Raw genomic sequence first — 22,361 nt, forward strand, 5'->3', positions numbered from 1 at the left:
TTTTTTAATGTAGTATCTGGCACGAGGATTTCAGTGTCCTACCATCCAGATACAAAGGTCAGTAGTGTTTCGGACTTGGTGTAACAAAAGGCATATGCCGTTTCATTGACTTTAAAGTGTTTTTTTCTTTTTTTTTTGCCTTGAGCTGAAGGTGATTGAAACTTAAGTAATAAATTACTTACATTACTTACTACTTGGTTGAACACTATAAACACAGTTGCGTTAAAAATAACTCAATTACGGGTCAAAAAAAACAAAAAAATCCAATATTCAGATGAATATGACCCTACTTTGCTGTTCGTTTTCCACAAAAAGGGGTTAAATTGACTTTACAATGGAGTAATTTTAAGTTTTATATGATTATAGTAGTACTAAATGGTGGTGGCAGTAAACTTCACAAAAAGCAGAGTGCTTGCTTTTATAATGTTTATTTCCGCTCCCCAATTAAGATTTCAATATATTAAAAAAAGAGAATTGCATGTCTTTAATCAAACCACAAGTCCTCTAAATGCTAACATACAATTGAAAACACCATAAAAACTGTCATTTGAACCCTGTATACAGTATTTGAACATAAATGCTGCACACATGTAGAAAGAGAATTTAAAAAACAACAACATTAAGGTAACGCATCATTAATTACGACGTAGGTCCACTTGATTTACCATTTAAAAAATGTATCTGGATTCAGAAGCTATTAAGACATTAAGATTTAAGAAATTAAACGCAATGCTTGTTGCAGTGCTGTGATCATATGTTTTCACAATTGTATTTTTACAAAGGTCTGTCGGTTAAGATATAAAAATGTGACATGAGACTTCCTGTAAAGGTAATAAAGGTTTTCTGATTGAGAGAGCTGGACTCAATTATTTCCCATATCAAAAATGGAAATGGCGACCCAGAATGGATTGTGCTTGTCTTTTAAAACTCCACAGAAAAAAAAAAAAAAATGTTTACTATAAGCAAGAACCTTGAATTGGACCTTGAGTGATCCATCAATCACCAGCACCACCATCACTAAGATATTTGGTTGGCGGACAAAATCTGGCCTTCAACTTTCGCCCGAAGGAAGATCAAGCATGGGAATTTCTAAACACGAATGTTTTGCTGTCATATTTGGAGGCCATTTTGAAGAGGAGTTTCACTCTACATGAAGTGTGCGTGCTGCTGTTTAGGTAAATCGTCAGTCTTTCCTGTTGCTATTTTAGAGCTTGCTTTCCAGAAACCATGGCATTGTCCCGTACAGCGGCGGCATTTGTAATCTTTTCAAAGCCAACTCCATACATGGCCGCGCATTGTGTTATCTCCAACAGGGTTTATCCTCCAATTAGATCCATGAATCTCTGACGGTTGATCAGCCTACACCCCTCACAAAGCGTTATGACAAACACGGTGACATGCGGCTATTACTTCCAGTAATACGCGCCTGCTCGGCTTGGAATGAGCGTCCACACTCCCCGAGTGTTTGTCTTTCTCATGCTGCAACTATGATTAATTATTAATCTCCCGCATAAACAGGACAACTGCTGTGGATTAAACGCTGAAGGCGCAGGAACCTGAGCACGATCTGTTCTTGTGAACAAATCCGAGTGTTTTATCCGGAGCACTTTTAAAAAGCTGTTGACTTGACAACGGTTTCTGTCAGTGAAAACAGTCCAAGCTTTGAAAATGGAATGAGTACACAAAGGGAAACCGTAGATTCCACTGTGTAACACAAAACCAAGCGACACCGGTCCATTATTGCTAATGCGCTAGCTTTTCTCTACTAATTCTTGCACTGAGTTTTACAACAACACACACTCTGAGACCATTTTAAAATGAATCGATTCAAAAATAGTCTCTTGCCATCAGTTCAATGCACAGAGAATTAAATAGCCTGGATAAATGAGTATATTTACAAACAAGATAAAAAAAGGGCTACATTTTCCAGTGAAAGCACTTCAAGTGCATCCTGCTATTGAACCTATTCTGAGTCACATCTCCCTGGCCTTTTCCGAGCTGCTTTGGGACCTTCTGCTCACTGCTGATAAGGATGGGGAAGTAGGGCTAAGCAATTAGTTCACTATCAATTAATCCAAGTTAATTTCAGGGCACTATTTTGGTTTTTGATGGGGGTGGGGGGGGGTTCCCTCGTTCAAAGTGCATCCCAGCTGGCGAACGGTGGCCACGATAACAACATGGCTAGAAACAGAGCAGGGCTAGTTTACATACAGTAAGTACATAGTCTGCCTTGCCAACTTAGCTGTTTAGTTGCTATACTAAGCTAGGTGTGTGTATCCATGCTACACCTTGCCTCACCTGAATAACTCAACACAAGAACAGAACATAAAGGAGTTGTGACAGTATTTTAAATGCTAGTGTTATAAGAAGATCAGCAGGATGGTGCAATCTGACTGTTATTTTTTTATTTTTGCTTATTAGAGGGATCCTATGTATTCAGCAATAAAAAGTTCAATCAAGTGCTTGAGTGCTTAGTTGATTCTTAAGTTGGAATTTTGAATGTAAACTCTGTTTCCTTGTTTTCATGTTTGGTCAGCTATGGACTCCACACCGCTGTCGGAGGAGTCAACTCGTCTGTTTGACATGCAGGAAACCTTGACAGCACATCTCTTCACATTACAGCTTTTTTTGTTTTCATTAAAGAAAAAAAAAATTGAAACACTGATGACATGAAAGATGAAGCACGGAGTAGCGATGGAACACTACATGTTTTGACTCAAGAGATATTTTTAGAGAAATGTATTTTCTCACTGAAAGGAAAAACACATATCTATGGATGTTGTAGCACTTTTTTTTTCTTTGGGGGTCGAGGGGTACAATTGTGACAAAACAAAAAAGTTTTTGTTATAAAAGGTACTGTTTTTGATTTTGTATAAGTGCAGGAGGGGAAATACCAATTAAAATCAGATTTGGTAAATGGACCTGCACTTTTCTACCTTAAGTACTCAAAGCGTCTTACACTTCTCATTTACCTGTTGATGACACGGCACCAGGAGCAACTGCAGGTTCAGTGTTTTGCTCAAGGACACTTTTACATGGTCATGACGATCAAGGGATAGAACTCATAGCCTCGTGGTTGGATGACAACCACTAACACTGAGCCATGCCACCCACATAAATTGAAAATGACCCGATGAGATGGTAAAAAATGGCATTTCTGTGGCTTTACTCTTGCACTGGCGGTACAAGGGCCCGTTATCGTCAGAATGCCTCTCGCAAGTTACGTTTATCTGCTCAGGTGGAGCCGGAGCTGAGAGCGCAGAATAAGCAAGGATCTCCTTGCAATGTATCAATGAAAGAAAATAACAGTTCGGGGGTGTTACGGGTGATTAATTAACATTGCAATTTCCCTGATACGGGCGCTTTAAAAGAAATGTTGGTGATGGGGGAAAAACCACAATCTGCCATTGCACACCCTTTTCCTACCAGTGGTGTGGTGTCAGATTATAATGTCTCTCTCTCATTGTTTGTGTCTAAAGCAAATCCCAGTTGTCAAGGAGGTTTGGCATGCAGGGCCAATACCACCAGCACTGATGGACACAGAGTGGTGGCGGGGTGGGGGAGAAAACCGGCCGTCTTCCTTGTCAAACCAAGTACACAGAGAGGGACACTGACTCCTGGTTACATAACAATCAACGTGTGTGTTTAGAGAAAAAGACATCTTGTTGAGGTTCTATTTTGGGAAACCACAGAGGCGAAATGTGAAACATCTCTAATCAGCACATCCCGGGACCCTATGCACACACTGCCGCTCGCTCACCTTTATTAAAAAGGCTTCCCGCCATGTATGGTGCGACAGGAAATGTGCATGAGTCACAGGTGTGTTTACAGCGCGAGTGGGTAGAAAATATGCCCGTGTCGTCACAGGCTCGAGTCAAAAGGCCCGCCGATGACTTGATCGGACTCGACAACACGCGGAGGGGAGGGGGCGGGGGGCAGGTTCCGATCTGCCTGACAAACATACGAAGCCTGCCTCAGGCAGCAGGAAATGGAAAGATGCATTCGCAGTCTTTGGGAGGAGGGCGGGAGTTATGGCGTGAACCTTGAGCCCCGTCGGCCGGGTTTAAACATCTGCTCGGAAATGACGAGGATATATTTCAAGCAAACGGCAACACTTTGGTCATACGTTAGGCAGGTGTCATTGGTGGAAGGGGAGAGCAAAGACAGAGCTCTCGCGCAGCTACCGTGACACACCATCACCATAACGTGAGAAGCCCCTGGAAAGATCACTTCCTTTGTCATCAGCAACTTTAGCTTTTGTGACGATTGTCAGGAGTTTTGAAAATACAGAGATAAAATGGAGTGTACACCATACAGGGGCGCCGTTGATTCGATAAGAAATTACAACATTAATTTAGTCGAATATGCATCACAACTTGGTACTAGTTACTTACATGTGAAGAAGAATACCATCATTTCCAGACTATAAAGCACACCCAATGCCGCAGCAGGTAATTTTACCATAAAATAAATACGTACCGTAGGTGCTAAATTTGATCAATCAACTAACTGATACCTGTCAATGTTAGTTAGACTTGATTTTTTTTAATCACTTTCCAATTACCTAACAAACAACAATAAATTAGTTAATAAGCAGTACTCAAGAAGACATTGTTTTATAAAACACTTTCATATGAAAGAAAATATCAGATGAATTGATGAAATAATTGATAGAATAAGTGATTCTAAAACGTTTCGAAAATCATACTCCTAATGCACAGAACATACTGTACACAGGCTTGTCTGTCTGCCTAGCTGTATGTCTGTCAATCTATGTCAGTCTATCGGTCTCAAATATCAGCTGAGTCCTTTTTTGACCAATTATTGGGTTATTTTTAACAACTGTTTTCAGAATGTATTGTATTTTTTAAATTGCTTTTATTTTCTATTTTTACCAATGAAATATTATTCGTTTTGTTGAGCTTATGCAATTCTTTTCAACTCGCAGCAGTCCAGCTTTTCAAAATCTTGCCAAGTGTGGCTTGTTTTTAATGGCTCCATAGATAGAATCCGCTGGTAAGCTCAAGAATGAGGTCCTTTTTGAATGCGGACAGTATTGGGAAAAGATTTTTGGCTGTTAGTCACCCGATTTTCTGGCTGAACTTGGAGAGCCAGGTGAAATTCGTGATAGTGTGACGATGTCAAGGAGTTGCAAAAACTTGGTTGTGCACCCGGGAATCACAGCAGGAACTGGGCTTGTTCTATTGATGGCTTTCTTTCACAGATTCCGTTACAGTATATGGGAGCTCATGCTGTCCAAAACGAGAAATGCTTTTTTGGTGTGAAAAAAAAATCCCCCATGTGGCTTGCTGAAGCAATCTCTTTCAGCCAAGCCTTCATTTGGCTTCATGCAACGTGATTCTAGTCAGTTGTGTTTCTTTTGGTGTCGTCATCTGTTTAAAAATCAACACAGGTGGAAGGTGCAAAGATGGTCCGCCTCCAAGTTCTCATGTATATTCTTTTCACTAGCTTTTGGCTTTTACTGTATCTGCATGGTGGAAACACCTCAAATCTTTGGGATTATTTACTCTGTCCTTTTGAACAGTTTAATTTTTTGTAAGATTTTTAACTTTGTGCAATTATCGAGTTCTTCGTGCTGCTGTTTCCAACGTCTCACTAACTTGTTACCAAATTTACATTCAGCAGCTCCACTGTGTTCTCCGATAGTCATATCAATTGCTGTTTATAGCAGTATCATTTTTTTTTTGTCTTATTTTCTGCCATCTAAAATTGAAAACATTTTTTAGGAGTAAAAGTTTTACTAGAACTTGTTGATGGACTTCACCTGGAGTGTATGAATTTCATGCAATTAGTTCTCACCTTGCATGCAGCTTTCTATCCTGTGGATGAGCTGGTAAGACTTGCACCGGTCCAGCAATGTCCTGATAGCTGGCAGGGGGTCCAGAACAATAGTCTCGGGGTGGGCATCAATGTAGTCCTGATGAGCAAACACGCACTTTCAATTCTTTAGTTGGTCCAAATCGTACTGATGCAACACCAGTTGATACATATAGACTCATGAGTAAAAATGATCGATGCGAAGGAGTCTTGTGATAACATGCTTTCTTCTATTTTCTATTCTTGCACATGTAAGAGTAAGGTCTTATTTAACACATGTACCGTATTCATAAAGTGGAGTCAATAACGGAGGATTACTCACACTTTTTATTGGCTGCTGCTTGTGACATTTACAACTGAACTGTTTGTGGCTCACATTGAAAGTATGTAAAAGGAGTGTCAATGTAAGACACATTCGGAGATGTCATCTAAACACTGACATTCCGTTAAAGGGTTAGCATGCCTCACTTGACAGAGGATGAGATGTATGCCAGCCGGTCTGTGTGGATTATATCACACCATCCCTGCATAGCCGACAGTTGGGCCAGCGCGGGGTTGCCTGTTTTACGTAACAACGCTCCATCCCCGCTTGCATCTCGCCTCGGTGGATTTCTCCGCCAACCTTCCCCGGCAATTTCTTTTCTGACACACAAACGCTGTCAGCTGGAGCTGGCTGACGTGTGCGTTAAACAAACAGGCTGCCTCTTCACATCACAGCTCTTAGAAAAAAAAAGTGCAGCGGTGCAGTCACATGCACGCTCGCCTAAAATTAAACACGCGCCAAACAAATGCATGCAATGGAAATGTCTTTTTGTAGAACCGAAGATTTCATCTTTAGGATTTACACAGATCTAAACGGGTGATGCTGATGAAAGCCCATTATGTAAGTCAAGCATGCTGCCAAAAATAAAGCCATACTAATCTTTCTGAAATTTAGTGGAACACATTGATGATGAAGACAATTCACAACTGATTTCTGCATGCCAGAGGGGAAAAAAAAAAAAAAACACATTGAGCACATGACAAGAGGAGAGGTGTAAAAGACAAGTGGGTGTTAAATGCTTTGTGTTTTGGACTCCCAGTGCAGATCAGGTTTTGTCAGATGGCTGAGGTCACTTAGATGGACCGCTTCAATCAAGTGCTGTTGATCGCTCACTAAACATGCTTGCGGCAGCCACAAGAAAAAGAAGTTATTTATGGTCAGAATTAGGGCTGGGAAAAATTTCGACAAAGTTTGGTAAGCCAACTTTGAATATAGCTTGATTGCCCGAAGACAGCTGGGATAGGCTCCAGCATGCCCGCGACCCTAATGAAAATAAGTATGAAATAAAGATAAAATAAATAAATAAAACCAATTATTTCGTTGTTAGCGGGCTTTTTTAGGCAATATTAGGACTTGGAGCTATTGAAAAGAAAGTTGTTAACTTGCCAAAAAGCACCAAGGCTGATATTTCGAATACACAACATGTCACTGCAAACAATCCGTAGAGGCTTGATATAAGTGTTGCAATTAGAGCAGGCGGTCAAGCACAAAACATGCTCGTCTGCTCTTCAAAAAGAAGTAGTAGAACTAGACTAACAGGAAGTTATTGACCCCCACTAATCGACGCGGTGACTATATATAAGAATATTATCTATGAAAAATGCATTCGTATACCTAAACTTGTATCCCTTTTTAACATTCACAAAAAAAAGAAAAAGAAATATTAATCAACTTTCAAAAACTGTTTTTTACAGGATTTATACAGGTTGCAGCTTAGTCTAAAACAGAAAAAAAAAAATAACCAAATGCATCAAAGTGCACAAAACTTGATGAAAAATCTTACTTTATTGCAATTACACTTCACACGGCAAAAACAAAGAATTTTCTCTGGGGTCATCCACACCCTCCATGGCATCAACTCACGCCCCCCGCTAGTGCACATATACAAATCACAATTGCTAACAGTTTAAGCAGATTTTGTTGGTGTCTAATAATGCATTTTTGTAGAAGATAATAACCAATAAGTATTTATATCCACTCACTTCAACTTACATTCAAACTTAGTGTATTATTTAAATAAATATATGGAGGAGCGTGGTCAATTACACAATCATTCTCTGGAATACTGGACCGATTTTAGAAAGATTTGATAGTGACAGCCCCAATCACAATAGAAGCACATCATCACTGATGAATGGTGTGGTTAGGTAAGTACCCTGGCAGAAGGATGACTCGCTAATGTTTGTATACACTTCAATAGTGCTGGTGTTTATCTGCTGGGCACTAACAAATAATCAGCAGCTCTATTCATCAACGTCATGAGGTGGGGAGGTTGAGGACAACTCCAAAAAAATATCTACAAGTTTCAAATAGTGAAAATTAAGAAGACAGAATATAGGAATATGTCAAAGACTAGCTGCAAGAGAACTTAATATACTGAAATATAATCCAAAGTGCCATGCCCTAAAGCTACAATTTGAACTTCAACATAACTTTGGAGGGAAAACATTACTGAGCTTTTTACAAAAAGATTAGGAGTTGTTTAACTATACATCCATCAACTATTACACCATCTATAGCACTGCCAGCTAAACAAATATTGTTTTCATGATACCGTAACACTTAGAGCAGTGACCTTTTGTCCATTTGAGATGTTTCTCCCATTGGGAAGAACAAAAAAAAAGGCTTCAAGCATGATCAGAAGTTGTCTTTACGTTCCTACAAAGTTAAAACGAGGTTGTTTGTGTGCTTTTCTTTTGTTGCGACAAAGTCAGTCTGATTCAGAGGTCTGGTACTGAACAATACCTGCACTCTTTGCACCAGCAGCACAGCCTGAGAGTCGTTCTGGTCAGCCTCCAGGATGAGGTCCGTCAGTTTGTGGATGATGACGTCCAGGGGACCCTGCTCTTCCAGAGGCTGGCTGAGGTCCAACTGTGGAGAAAATAGTATATCTGGGTTTGGGTTCAAATAAGGGATAGCCATCTGACTAATTGTGGATTCACATGTTAGAGTCAAAGTAATACAAGTCAGATTTTTTTTTTTTTTTTTTTTTGTAACTGACCTGGAGCACGAACTCAAAAATATGCATGAAACTGATCAAAATCAGACCACTAACAAATGTGGATAAAAAAAGACAAAATGAATCAGATCTGGCAATATGGATGCGGCGTGAATAAACAGATGGACCCCCCTTATGTGAGCCTCAAGTCACTGAAATATGCCCGTCTGTGACACACAAGCACAAATAATCTGCAGCAACACAAATGGGACCATACAAATTATTTTTGCACGGTTTTCCTATGAAAAAAAACAAAACATTAACTACTTATGTTCTGTTTGGATTTAGGCTATAAATAAATGGTGTGTGAACTACATAATGAGCAGTTATTGGCAAAACAGTAATATAAGCTCCCTCCCCCATTCTATTTACTTTATCTTTAAGTGATGCCTTCAAGATTATACAGAGATTTAATTGCCTTTCTAAAATGTCAAAACAAATTTGACGGCATTACATTTAAAATTGTAATTTTAGTCATACTGTAGTCGTGATGTCATCGTGTAAACTATATTTCACTACCAGTGAGGAGGGCCAGGCATTCATTACATGAACAGAATAGTGAACAGATATCAAATTTACCATTGTTTAAAATGTGTTCCGGTCAGTAGCTTGTTTGCACAGGCCAAGTGCGAGAGTTCTTTGCGAGAGATACAAACTTGGTCGGACTGCATGAGCAAAGGCAGACACCTAAATATCCACTTTACCAGTGATAGATTTTAGCTGACAAGCACTTTGCTGAAGAAAAGTTCAGCCCAATTCAAAGAGGACCTTGTCAGTTTGTCTTGACAACAACGATCACAAAACAAAAAGAGGATTTTGTCTGTGTGTGAAATCAAAATGCATAAGCGCAACTACAGCATGTTCAAGGGCCGTCCTGGTTCTGATTTTAAAGCAGATTTCTCTCAGTTAAAAAGGTCAAGATGAAAGAGTCACACACAGGGATAAAGTAGCCTTCAATGTGGTGCAAGAGTTATTGAAAAGTACGTTTTTTGATAAAGACATAACCTTGGCTTGTATGTTAAATCATACCACTGAGACAAAAAATTGATACAATATACTTGACTCAGGTCCTAGTGACAGAACATGAATAGTGGAATCTGATGTAAATTTGCTACCAAGTAACAAATACCTGGTCTTGCATGCAAAATGAAATATTGAAACACCTGTGTAAATAAACCCACTGACGACAGACTGCAGAAGCCGCAGTATGCAAACCAACCTTGTATATTGTCACATCGCGGGCGATCAATGTGAGATCATAAACCGGTACGTGGTTTCGGTTAGTCAAGGGCGGCCTGCATTCAGAGGAACGCTATCTAAGTTAATGATTGTGGGAGGTGATACATTACTCATTATGGCAGCCTTGTTCCTTTACCAAGGTGTAAATATATAAACCATCCTTTGCTTAACTTTCTCTTTTTTTTTTTTTCATCCCAGAGAAGGTACCATATTTTCCAGACAATAAGGCGCATCGGTAGATAAGCCGCAGCAGCAAAAATTGAGGAAAAAAAAAACATCTTTTGCCGCGGGTAAGCCGCACTGGACTTTAAGCCGCAGTTATATGGTGGTCATATGAAACTTACATTTTCTTTATGTATTTTTTAATTGTCTACCAACTGCAGCATCCTCTCTTTAACAGACTGAACATGCCTGCATATTTAGTCCCAACATTATATTTATAGAAAATGGATGGAGGGATACTACCAACAGAATACTACAGTTAAATAGCAGTTCAAACTCGAAATCAATGCTTGGATAGCATTGTCTCCCGTCGTTTAATTGATAGATAATTTTAGTGATCATTGCACATACTACAAATAATAATATATACGATCATAAATTTATGAATACAATCATATATACTGCATACCGTATATCAAATTTACAATCAAATTATGATGAAAACGTCGCGACTCATAGTCCGAAAAATATGGTAAATCCAAACAGTAGTTCCAACCATAATGAAACATAACACTATGAAAAGCAGTAGTATTGGTATTGGTATTAAGAATTGCTATATGATAACAGCACACTTATTGTTTATCATCTGTATATCCACAACATGTAATGCAACGTTCTTGTGCATAGTCATAGTTGCTCAGAACAATTGCATGCAATACTCCCTTCTATTCTTAACTTAAGGAATGATGTCATGTGTGGCTATTCCACTGCATTGTACTTGATTCAGCCCTATTTGTCTTGATTTTGGCAACTTTCCACTTTGAGTGTATAATGTGGAAGCTGGCAAAATGACACTGGATTGGATACGGGTTATCAGAATAGTTCCAGGTCCTGTGTTACAAAATTTGTAATTCCAACCCAGACAAAAGGTTTTCTCCATCGAGATCTAAGGCACTTTACCCAATATGCCAGCCTCACCTGACATGCACTCCTAAGATTTTTTAGCGATCCCTTGCAATTTTGTCCTAACTGCCATTCCACAACAGATCCCCGTGAAGACCCCATTGAGCATGGTAGAAAGGCAAAAATCCCACGAGCTAAGTCAGATGAGTAAAGAAAGTGTTCCAACGTGGCTATGTCCTTCTTGACCAGTTAGTCAGATGCTCAGGGTATTATTGTCAGCCACAACTCTTGCCTTCTTGTACACTAAACGAAGACAACGCCACGGGATTTCTTTGGAGATGTGCTGGTTTATCATCTGGCATTCAATATGGGGGAAAACTTGTAGTTAATCGTTTGGGTTTGAAATTTTATGACAAGTAGTTCTGTAACATTTCCAACATTCCTGGACCAACAGTCTGAATAAAATATATAGCATGAAAACAAAAAGTCTCCTGAAATTACTTTGATATCAGGCGTTTAGCTGTAGTGAGGATATCAATTTAATACAAAAGGAGACAGGCTGATGAGTGCAGACTATAATGCATAATACTGCGGTGTCCTGTGTTGCGGGACAGCGACAGTGTAAGCTAGCATTAGCACGTGTGTTTATTTTTATCCTACTTAGCCATACATTCTGAAATGACAGTGACATGGCAAGAATGAATTAGCTTAACTGAGAGACCAGCAATGGTTTATTTCATCCATATTCAAACAGTGTAATCTTGTGCCAATGAAAATGAGTTTAAAGTGGTCCCATAATGAAGAAAAGCAACATTTTATCCGTAATAGAAACAAAAGCCCAAAATAGCTTTTTAATGAAAGGTTAAGCAAATGCAAGGATGATAACATTCCCGCTGTAACTGCTGAAAAACAACTGAAGAAAAACAACATGGCGTTTTCCAAATGATGAATCGCATAACTCCTAGATTTACTTCAGTATTTTATGGTTCCTTCGATTGGCTTCACTCCTCCATGAAACTTGCGAAAAGCGGTTGTGTAAGTACAGTTATTTAGATGACTGTATGCTTGTGACATACTCTACAAACACAACCTCCTACTCACCTCCTTATGCTTGCATTTTAGCATTTTAGTTGATTCAGAGAAAATACACTAGATGTTCATGAAAACATGTTAACTTTCAAGTTAAAAAAAAAATGTGGGATCAAACCAAATGGCACTTTACTAATACGGTGAGAATAATAATAAATAAGATGCTACTGAAAAGAAAATTTAGATTGTTCGATCCCAAATGGGGCAAATATGAAGTTCTCAAAAATGAATAAACGGTGAACACAAATCAGCGCCTAAATCGCAAAGATGGAATGAATGAATCCCATCCTGCGCATAGATCGAATGAGCCTGCTCTTTGAGCTCGCACCAAAACCCAGCAGTAAAGTCATTGATGTGCTGCTAAAAGCTAAAAGCAGAAATGTCAACTGACGTCTGTGCCGACCCCTCTGGGACCGAGGGCTAGGAGGGAGCTATGGTAGTGATGGACAGCGCAAAAAACATGCTGTATCCAGAGGGGAGAGGCTAGGTCAGGGCCAATGTATTTCCAGCTTTGATGTCTCTCCGTATCAGGGCCGGGGGATACACTCATGGGAAATAAACGATTTTACACAAACTCTGGGGAGAGGGTCATAGGAAGAAACTTTACTTTTCAACGTACAAAAACACAAAAAGCAACAAAGTAAAATGTTGGCTGCACGATGCCAATGGGAAAAAGAACAATTTGCTGCTTCATTTTTCTTTTAAAAACTACAAAACCGAAGCCAATGGTAAGGAGTCAAACCAGGCAATGAAGCAAATCGTCTCATGGTCCAGGTGATTTATCTTTGAGAGGTCTCTTTGCCACTTTGATCTCACCTGGCATCCACTTTGTTCCGAAGAATGTGCTTTGACAGAGTGCATGCAAAGTCCATATGGTGATGAATGATAAATGTAATAGGCAGTGTGGCACTTGTCATCAACGTGTGTGAGAAACATATGTGGCCGAGAGGCTAAAGATACAGTATGGAGGGATCGACATGAAGGTCGTCCTATGCTAAAAATGTTCGGCTGGCCAAACTGGGAGCTCAAAGACAAGGAAAAGTCACTGCCTATGTTACAAAAAACCAGAAGAAGCCTTTGATTTAACGTCATTTTGTTGAGGACAAAATTGGATTTAATCTCTACTTAATGTGCATATTAAAAAAAAGGTTCTACAGCTCTCAAACAGTTACCTACTAGCAGTAGTTATTAGCGACGGATGTGAACGGTTGTTCATCCCTGTGTACCCTGCAATTGGCCAGCAACCAGTTCAGGGTGTCCCCAGCCTACTGCCTAGAGACGGTTAGGATAGGCAGCAGCAAGCCAGTGACCCCAGTGAGGATAAGCGGCTATAGAAAATGGATGGATGGATGGATGGTGGGCAATAATTAGAAGTACAGCTGCTATTAATTATTTTAACAATAAATTAATCCCTCAATCATTTTGATTGATTAGCAATCAAAGAAGGACCTTAATTCAAATTGACAATGCAGTTGGAAGATTAAGATTACACAAACATGTTGCTTCTTTTTTTTTTGCAAATGTTTTAAAGATTTGGACATTTTTAAATCAAACTAGGTCTCAAACTGATTATTCTATTACTCAACTCAACTATCAAAAATAGTTTAAGGTTTGGACACACTTTCTCATTCAGTTTCTTGATGTAATCATGGGCCACTCACTTTTCCTTAGCGGATTGGTTATTGGCATAATATGAATTTTAACTGTTGTCCAATACGGCTATCGGCTGTATATTTGACGATAGCTGCGAGTCCCAACCCCATTGATGAAGCAAGAAAGTCCAATAATTAATTCTGGTTAACTGCAAAGCTTTTCAGGTGACTACCTCTTGAAGCTCAATGAGCGAGCCAAGAGTGTGCAAAGCAGTAATCAGAACAAGGGCGGGTACACTGAAGTAAATAGAATATAAAACTTGTTTTTAAGTTATTTCACTTTGTTTTGAATACGTACATGTGTCCATTCATAGGTTTTAATACCTTTAATGCCTTTAATGAGGATCTATAAAACAAACATCTATAAATCTAGAAAACAGGGTGTGCCCAAACGTTTGGTCTGTACTGTAAATTAATTTGATAATCGATTGTTGTCGATTCAGTGATAAATCGTAGCAGCTCTACTTCGAAGAGTTTGGTTGAAATAATTTTTATTTAACACTAACCATTATCTCATGAACTAAAAGCCTGGAAATACTAATTAAAACTATTTTGTGCGCCAGCCTCACAATCAATACGTAGTTGAGATACGAGATGCCAGAAATGTACCTTTGCATTTCGAAACACTCGGCGTATAATAAAACCAGTCGCGCGATAACTTTCGTTGAACAGCCCGGTCAAACAAAATTGATTTACTACAACAGGCTCTCTTTTAGAGAGTGAATATCGGTTTTCTGAAGCACAGCACGTTAATCTCATCAGCACTGAGATACAGACAGGCTAATGGACACATTCCTGCAAGGGTGGGCCTCGTGAGCATGAGGCACAGGGGTCAGTATTGATGAGCTGATGAAAAATCACATGGAGAGGGCCAAGCAACTAGGAAGCGGAATAATGCAATAAGGAGATGTGAGAAAAAAGGAATAGCTAACTGCCTGAAGAAACAATTATGCAAAAAGTACAAATTAAACAAAAGAAACCTTTGTTTTCAGCTGTGACAATCAAAAAAGTGTTTTCCCACATACAAACTAGAAAATCCAGTCCTTTCCCCCCCCCCCCAAATGATCCCTTTACACAGAAGGATGTCACCGCCAAATCTATGGAGAATCCTTCACCACATATACCACATATGGCATGGACATTTTCTGAGGGTTTTTTTTTAGACATGAAAGATAAATCAGCTTGCCAGATGGTTACATATGGGATGCTAAAAAGGCAAAGCGATGAGAAGGAAACCCTACAAAACATGTCATTAGGATGGTGGCTAAAGGGGTGCCAGGTGATTTGGAGTGACCGGTCTGTGAAATGATATCCTTCACATATAAAGATAAAAGTGATTTCGTACACATCAGGCCAAGGATTTTGGAACTTTGTAAATCACATGCCAGCAGTTGGATCATTTCAGTGCAAAACATTTGAACTGACATTTTCAGGAAAAGTCAACAAGAAGTCAAAAAACTCTTGCGCGACATCATTGCAGATCTGAGCATATCGCAACAGAACTCCACAAACCTGTTGGTGGTTTTCTGATGCTGTTCCGAAAGGATGATGACCACAGAAAGAAATGTAACCACACTTGTGGTAAAACGGTATGTCTTCGTCCTGCTTCCTCAGTTACAAAACGGCTGTCGATAATGATATATGTCAGGATTGTTCAATAGAAAATACTCTTCACACGATCAAGATTTTTGGGGTGAATAGTGACCACAGAGACTAAAAATAACCAATCACGGATCCGATCGCAATCGCAATATCATCAAGCTCAATTTCAATATCAAAATATCAAGCAAGATCTATATGTCTATTTAAAAATGTTTATTTACTGCATAAACTTGAAAATTGTTTACACAGTATCAAAACAAAATATGCGTGTTTGTCATGGTTTAACAATACTTGTCATGTTCGAAACTGACGTGATGGAACTGGCTGGACATAAATTAGATATTTAGTCAGGTAAAACAAAAACAACTTTAGATAGAAATAAAGGATGCAACAACTTAGTGCCATTGAATTAGTACGTGATAATGACTTTAAAGCACCCAATAAATAATGCAAATAAGGAACTGATGCTACAGCAAACACTCCTATAATTCTATGAAATGAATACACTAGTGCAAATATAAGGTGTGACATTACCCCTCAAATCTTTCATACAACATTCTTATTTGCAAAAACATTATTATTCATCAAATCATACTTCAAAGCCAATTGACCATATTATATAAAATGGCAAATATCATCCGATCACGATCAAGTCGATGAGATCGACGCAAAGCGAGCTGTCATTAGTGTTTATTTGAAGTAACTCAACTCAGTTACGCAATGACCCTTTTTGAACACACACATTTCTTTTATACTAGTGCAAAATTATGAAAACAAGTCTCGTGCAATTAATGAGAATTTATGGTGATGACGGACCATAGAAGAGATTTGGTTCCTCGTTTCCAGCACAATGGAGCACTTTTATTTTTCTTCATTGGCTGTGTCTGTATTAAGAATATAAGTCAAGTACGGTTTCATATTGCTTATGTAGGGGTTCACTATATGCATGTAGTGACTGTAAACATCAGAGCATGGTGGAGGGTGTTGCTGACATTCATTTATGATTTGAGGACAAGAAGCCACACCTTGCCAATGATGATCATGCGCAGACCCAAATTCAAACATTTTGTTGTCTTGAACATCAATTGACACTTTTGGCACCAACAAATGAATTAAGCCATGCGCGCAAAAAAATGCCGCCCCTAATCCATCCAGGCCAACCCAGTTGACTTCAGTCTAGTCCCCAAACAATCACAGTATTATTTTTATCCTTGGAAGAACTACAATTAATTCATCCAAGATGACTTATTTCTTGGATTAGTCAGTCTGACTCCTGGGGCAAGGTTGCGCAAATAAACTATTTATTCTACTCTAGACTTCTAGGGTGATTTTATTTAGCATGGATATTTATGACCATATTTAAAGTTGCAGTTGTGCATGGGCGCAGAAGATGATATTTTTCCCCTGAGTTAGAATATAGAGCATTGATTTAAAACAAAAACAAACAAAAAAAAAAACAGTTGATGGATTGTAGGGAAGATAATTCACCAGGGAAAAGGAGACGACAGCTTTGTACACAGACTTGTGTAACAGGGCTGAGGCATGACAATGGTTGCCATTATCTCCTTGTGATGTGGTCATTACAGTACAGAGCACTGCCTGGAATTGGGTGCAGCACAGATAGTGCAAACACTGATGTCAATACATATAAGGGTTGCATTGATCGCATGGCTTCAAATATTAGTTAATAATTTTTTGCAGGAGGGATAAAACTCACAGCGAGATAAATTGCAGTAAAGCGTGCAGGACAGTCTAAAACTGCGAATAGCACAGCACGCTTACATTGGGATTATTCCCATGATTACTTCAAAATGGGTGTTCTGCAGTCGAGATGGTGTAGCAGAAAAAAAACCCTCCAAGGTGTGTGTGTGTGTGTGTGTGTGCGTCTGGGTGGGTTACACCAGGATACTTTGCCAGAGAGAAAAGCTTGGATCAATTCCTCTTCCATCTTACTGACAAGCACTTTTCAGCAATGACCTCAGAGGATTTTGTATTGAATAGTTACGATACAATTGAATGTGCAGTGTATATGCACGGAGAAATGTTTTGTTCACTTGCATCTATTGCTGCTTTCATTAACAGCCTTGCGGACAATATCTATTAACCTCAGCAGGAATAGAACTTATTTCATTTGCGGCTCAGTATCAAGAGTGCTGTTAAATCAAACACATCAAACTCTTTGTGCATTTTAAAAATTCGGATATGCTGGTCATAAACCGATGCTTCTCACACCAATCGTGTGCTTATGGACATTGTCATGCAAGTGAATAGTTGTGCTGAGGGGAAAAAAAAAAAAAAAAAAAAGCATCGAGGAGCAAGCACCACTATTGACAAAGGAAAGAAACCTGAATAGCAACTGCTCGGTTTCTGGAAGATTTACACCACAAGGGAGTAGCCGTACATAGCAGCAAAAAGATGGTATGCTTCTACAGAACAGAAATACTGTTAAACTGTAAATGCATATCAACAACTAAACTGTTAACTAAAATCTTCGAATTTGTGAGGAAAATGTAAGGAAAATATTTGCCTTAAAGTTCAGTGTAGGGCCCAACCAATATGGATTTTTTTTTTATGGTAAATAATACTGTAGATATAATAGATTACGATTAATGTACCGATTTAATGTAAAAACTATCATGTACAAAATAGCATTTGTTACCAAGCAATGCATTTCAGTCTGTGTTACATGTGGACTTTCACTAATTGTAGGCCAGCTTGGTACCTATTTCCCAAAAATAGCAGAGATCAACAATAAAAAGTCACATTGCATACAGGTCGCAATGTCAATGAAGTTGCAAGAACATTATTCATGTCACATATGTTTGCGTTATTAGTCCTTGAATGGGTGTGATTATTATTTTTATACATAATTTTTGTTGTACAATGCATTTTGTGATGTTTTTTTTTTTAACAAACAGTAACTTTAGTATAGTAGCATCCAGGTCAATTCTTATTACAACTTCTTTGCATTGCTCACCTAAACATCACTTGTAAATTTTAAGATTTGCTTTGCTTTACACAAGAATATAGAATGATCTTACCAATACATTTTATGGTAGATATTTAAGGCTACAAGGTTATTATGTGTAAGAAGTAATGACACTAGTGTTACTTGTATACAACACTTGTACATGGTTACAGAAGTACAGAAAGGTAAAAAAGTTTAAATAATCGGCAAATATCGGCCATTTGGACGATATATCTTTGGCTGATGTTTGAAGGGCCTAATTGGTCATGCCCTAGTATAACAAATAATTGTTAAATGAAGCCCCAAGTGTTGAAATAGTGTTGAATCAAAGTTTAACGAGTTCTTGTGGATACTGAGAAGTGCAGTGAATAAGACAACAATAAGTATTGATGGGAGGAACTACAACAGTGTGAAGGAGAAACAAAAGCATCAATGCAAACTACAATGTGGTACAGAGAGAATCAATTTGCACACTATGTTTGTGTTACTACTACAAAAAATGAAAAAGGTAGCTCTTACCTGAATAACCTCTATCCCTCTTTTCCTGAAAAAAAGAGACATAGTATTAGTGAATAAAAGAAACAATTCAATAATACACAACTAGTAAAAGGCATGATAATGGCTAGAGTATTGAGCATGTGGAATTTAGATGTTGCGCGTCACCAGTGGGATTCTTCAGTTAAATAGGTAAGTAGCACTTGATTAATCCCTTGGAAGCGTTCCATTAGGGAAATTAAGCTTCCATATGCAACAGCAAAGCACCAACAGTGTCAGTTGGCAAGTAAAAAAAGGAAGACGCAGTAAATGTGTTAAAATGAGGGGTATAGGCGATAATACATTACTGTACATTTAAGAAGTTCATTGCTACTTCATTAGAGCATTTATATAAATGTAATAGCAGAGTTTCCACATTCCTTTACAAACATGATTTAATTCATTGCCATTGACAAATATAGATGCCAAAAATCCATTTTTACTGTACTGGCAAAGAACGAGGTACAAACAACTGTTGCAAACATTCATGAATCAGTCCCATTATTCAATTGTCTTTGCTTGTTATGATACACTGACAACAATCCACATTCGTCCACATGTACACAGCAAAGAAATTTTAAATGTACGGCTACACCCCTCCCCAAGCGCTGAAAGCCTGAGAACATTTTACTTATCGGAAATACTTCAAATTAAAAAAACTTGTTGCTTGGCAACCAGCCTCCTTATAAGAGATGAATTCAAGAATATTAACTTTTAATTTCACTAGATTGCCCACATCAAGGCTGTGAATTAATGAGGAGCTCAAAGCACCACGATCATTCAATCTCATTACTGCCAAATAGAAAGTGCAGCACAAAGACAACATTTGATTGAAAAGCAAATAAACAAACAAAAAAAACCTGCGCAACGCTCTTCCATGAGAACAGAAAAAAAAAAAAAATCAGTTTCGCACTCGGCCTTGTCCGTCCTAGCTGCTTTTGAGGTTAAATCCCCATGACAACGGCAGCTTGGCTATTCACCGCTACAAAACAATGTAGACATTTAATACTGCAGCTGCTGGCTCGTTTCATGGCCTGTGAACGCGGTCTTCAATAGTGTCATCCTGTCTTAAATATGGAGGTCGTCGAGTAACGCCAGCACTGTCGGCAGAGTCAAGCGGGCCGCCCTCACAAAAATGTGAAGAAGCACCGGAGGCACATAAAATTTTATTGCCAGAGGTGCTATCATATGTCCATCCATTCTTCTATTCAGTTTATCGTACATCAAAATGAGCCTGCTGCCTGACGGTACATGTAGACAAGTTGCAAAGTTTTGTGGGTGTGTCAGTGCCCTGAAGTAATTCACTTAAACAGAGAAGTGATAACAAAAGAGCTTGTTACTGTAATTTCACACTTATCAGTTCCCTTCTACCGCTGAAATATGACTTTGTGACTCGTTTGCCAGTTTAGTGGCTACCTTTTACAAGCCCCCCCCCCCTTTTTTTTAAATACCTATCACAGTTGAAATAATCTCCGTTTTAATCCAGGCACTCTGTCAACACTTGATCTGGCTGTCGGATTTTCCTTTTTACAATACCTACAAGAATTCTAGTTATATAAGGACTGTGAACTGTAAATCACATATATCATTTATCCTACAGTATCTACATGCAGTATTGTCTTGTTTTATGAGATTACAATGAAATGGATGGAAATGCCGATGAACGTTTTTAGCGCCTCAAAAACATTTTAACAAAACATAAAATACAGTAGGACCGTTTCAATTTAGCAGACATATCATTGTTTGCCACAGAGGATATACAATAACGTTTACTGTTACATGCATGTGTTGTTGCTGGTGGTGTGTAGTACTTTGGAATATTTTCGTGACATGTCAGCTTTTTAAGAGAAAAGTACACCAAAAGCAAAATGTACTTTTTTTTTCTTCTCATCTCAATGCATGTTTATTTTGCCACTTTTTGCAGACTGTATTAATGTTTACCGGGAATCTTTGCCTGGCGCTTTTGTCTTTAATCCTGTGTGCTGATAGTATTTATCAGAAGTCCACATGATATTTATTAAACTATTTAGTGAATGCCAGAAATATGGATACGCGGCTGTGAAGACTTGTTCTGATGGAAGCATAAGAAGGTCTAATGTCTCACAAAACGGTTCCTATTCATATTCTGCCTTGGCCGCCTACCCACAGGGAGAATGACCTTGACGGCCCCATTTGACTATGTGTGGCCTCCCGATCTTAACTGGTTCCAACTAGATTATGGGTGCCAAGGTGCAAATAAATAAGAAGATGCAGAGCAAAGAAGGTCACAGCAACACCACGGCCTAGCCCAAGTCACCTTGTGCCCTAAGAGGACTAATGTAACAATTTCCCGGGAAAACTTTCCAACTAAAAATTACATCAAAGTCGCTCAATGCTCAGATAATAACCAATAATGGCTCATCTTGTAAATGTCAAATGATCAAATACAGAAAACAGCAGAGCCGTGATGGCTCGTGACATGAGGCTTAAGAAACTGATGTAATTTTCAGTTGACAGCAAGTGGCAAAATGGATGCCACCTAAGATGGGTGGATTTTGTTTTTCAATTAATAATCAACAACTACGATATGTATCAGAATGTAGTGTTTAGAGTAGTGGGGCCCCGTATAAAAATTAGTATGTAAATAAGCCTTTTTTCCCTCAAAGTGCGAGTTTTATCCCACAAAACAGGCTAAACATTGTTCAATCAAGTTGCAATTTTCCACTGATGTTTTTTTTTTTTTTTAAATCGAAGGCCTTCAGTCCAGTTAAAATGCCATGTTTGATTGTTTTTGTTTTATTAAAATGTCAAACATATTTGTAGACTTGCATGTGTGCTCAGAATGATACAAATTTAATTATAACTGAACAGTAAATAGAGGTTCTATGACGACCCTGCAACTGATTATTTGTAGTTACAATATATCCCTTGGGGAAAATTGTTGCAAACAAAACTGGAGGTGGATGAGCGTCAGGCAAAACATTATGTTCAACCTCAGACGTCTAACCGAGAAACTGGCATTTTAACAAACTGGTGGAAATCAGCTCAAGGGTCAAAGTTTAACACTGTGTCGACAATAAATGTTGCAACTGAATAGTTTTATCATAGTGCATGACAAACTAACCTAATAATGTGCTATACAAGCTGACAAGTGTATTTTGTCTCGATAGAAAAAGGCAATTTGATTTTTGCATGATGAAATGAGAAGGCCGGCTGTCCTTAATGGATCAGCTATTTTACAACCTAGTTATGAGCAGGGAGCGGTTTTCAAACGGGTACACACACACACACACAGACACACACACTAGCATAAGCCTAAATGGTTTGAATGCATCGTGGAGCGAGTGCATCTTA

General features: G+C 38.7%; 1 protein-coding gene across 1 annotated transcript in view; it reads right to left on the reverse strand.

Moving 5' to 3' along the window:
• The window catches only part of LOC148412980 (inositol-tetrakisphosphate 1-kinase-like), a 33,814-nt gene that overhangs the window by 7,488 nt on the left and 3,965 nt on the right, over positions 1 to 22,361 (reverse strand). Inside the window, exons 3-5 of the mRNA XM_088432625.1 lie at positions 19,014 to 19,038; positions 8,627 to 8,752; positions 5,821 to 5,938 (exon numbers count right to left, since the gene is read on the reverse strand). Coding sequence (XP_088288751.1) covers positions 5,821 to 5,938; positions 8,627 to 8,752; positions 19,014 to 19,038 — 269 coding nt within the window. The remainder of the gene's footprint in view (positions 1 to 5,820; positions 5,939 to 8,626; positions 8,753 to 19,013; positions 19,039 to 22,361) is intronic.

The sequence above is a fragment of the Hippichthys cyanospilos genome, chromosome 14, assembly GCF_059441005.1.
Source record: "Hippichthys cyanospilos isolate Australia breed blue-spotted pipefish chromosome 14, RoL_Hcya_1.0, whole genome shotgun sequence".
In the NCBI taxonomy this organism is placed as follows: domain Eukaryota; kingdom Metazoa; phylum Chordata; class Actinopteri; order Syngnathiformes; family Syngnathidae; genus Hippichthys; species Hippichthys cyanospilos.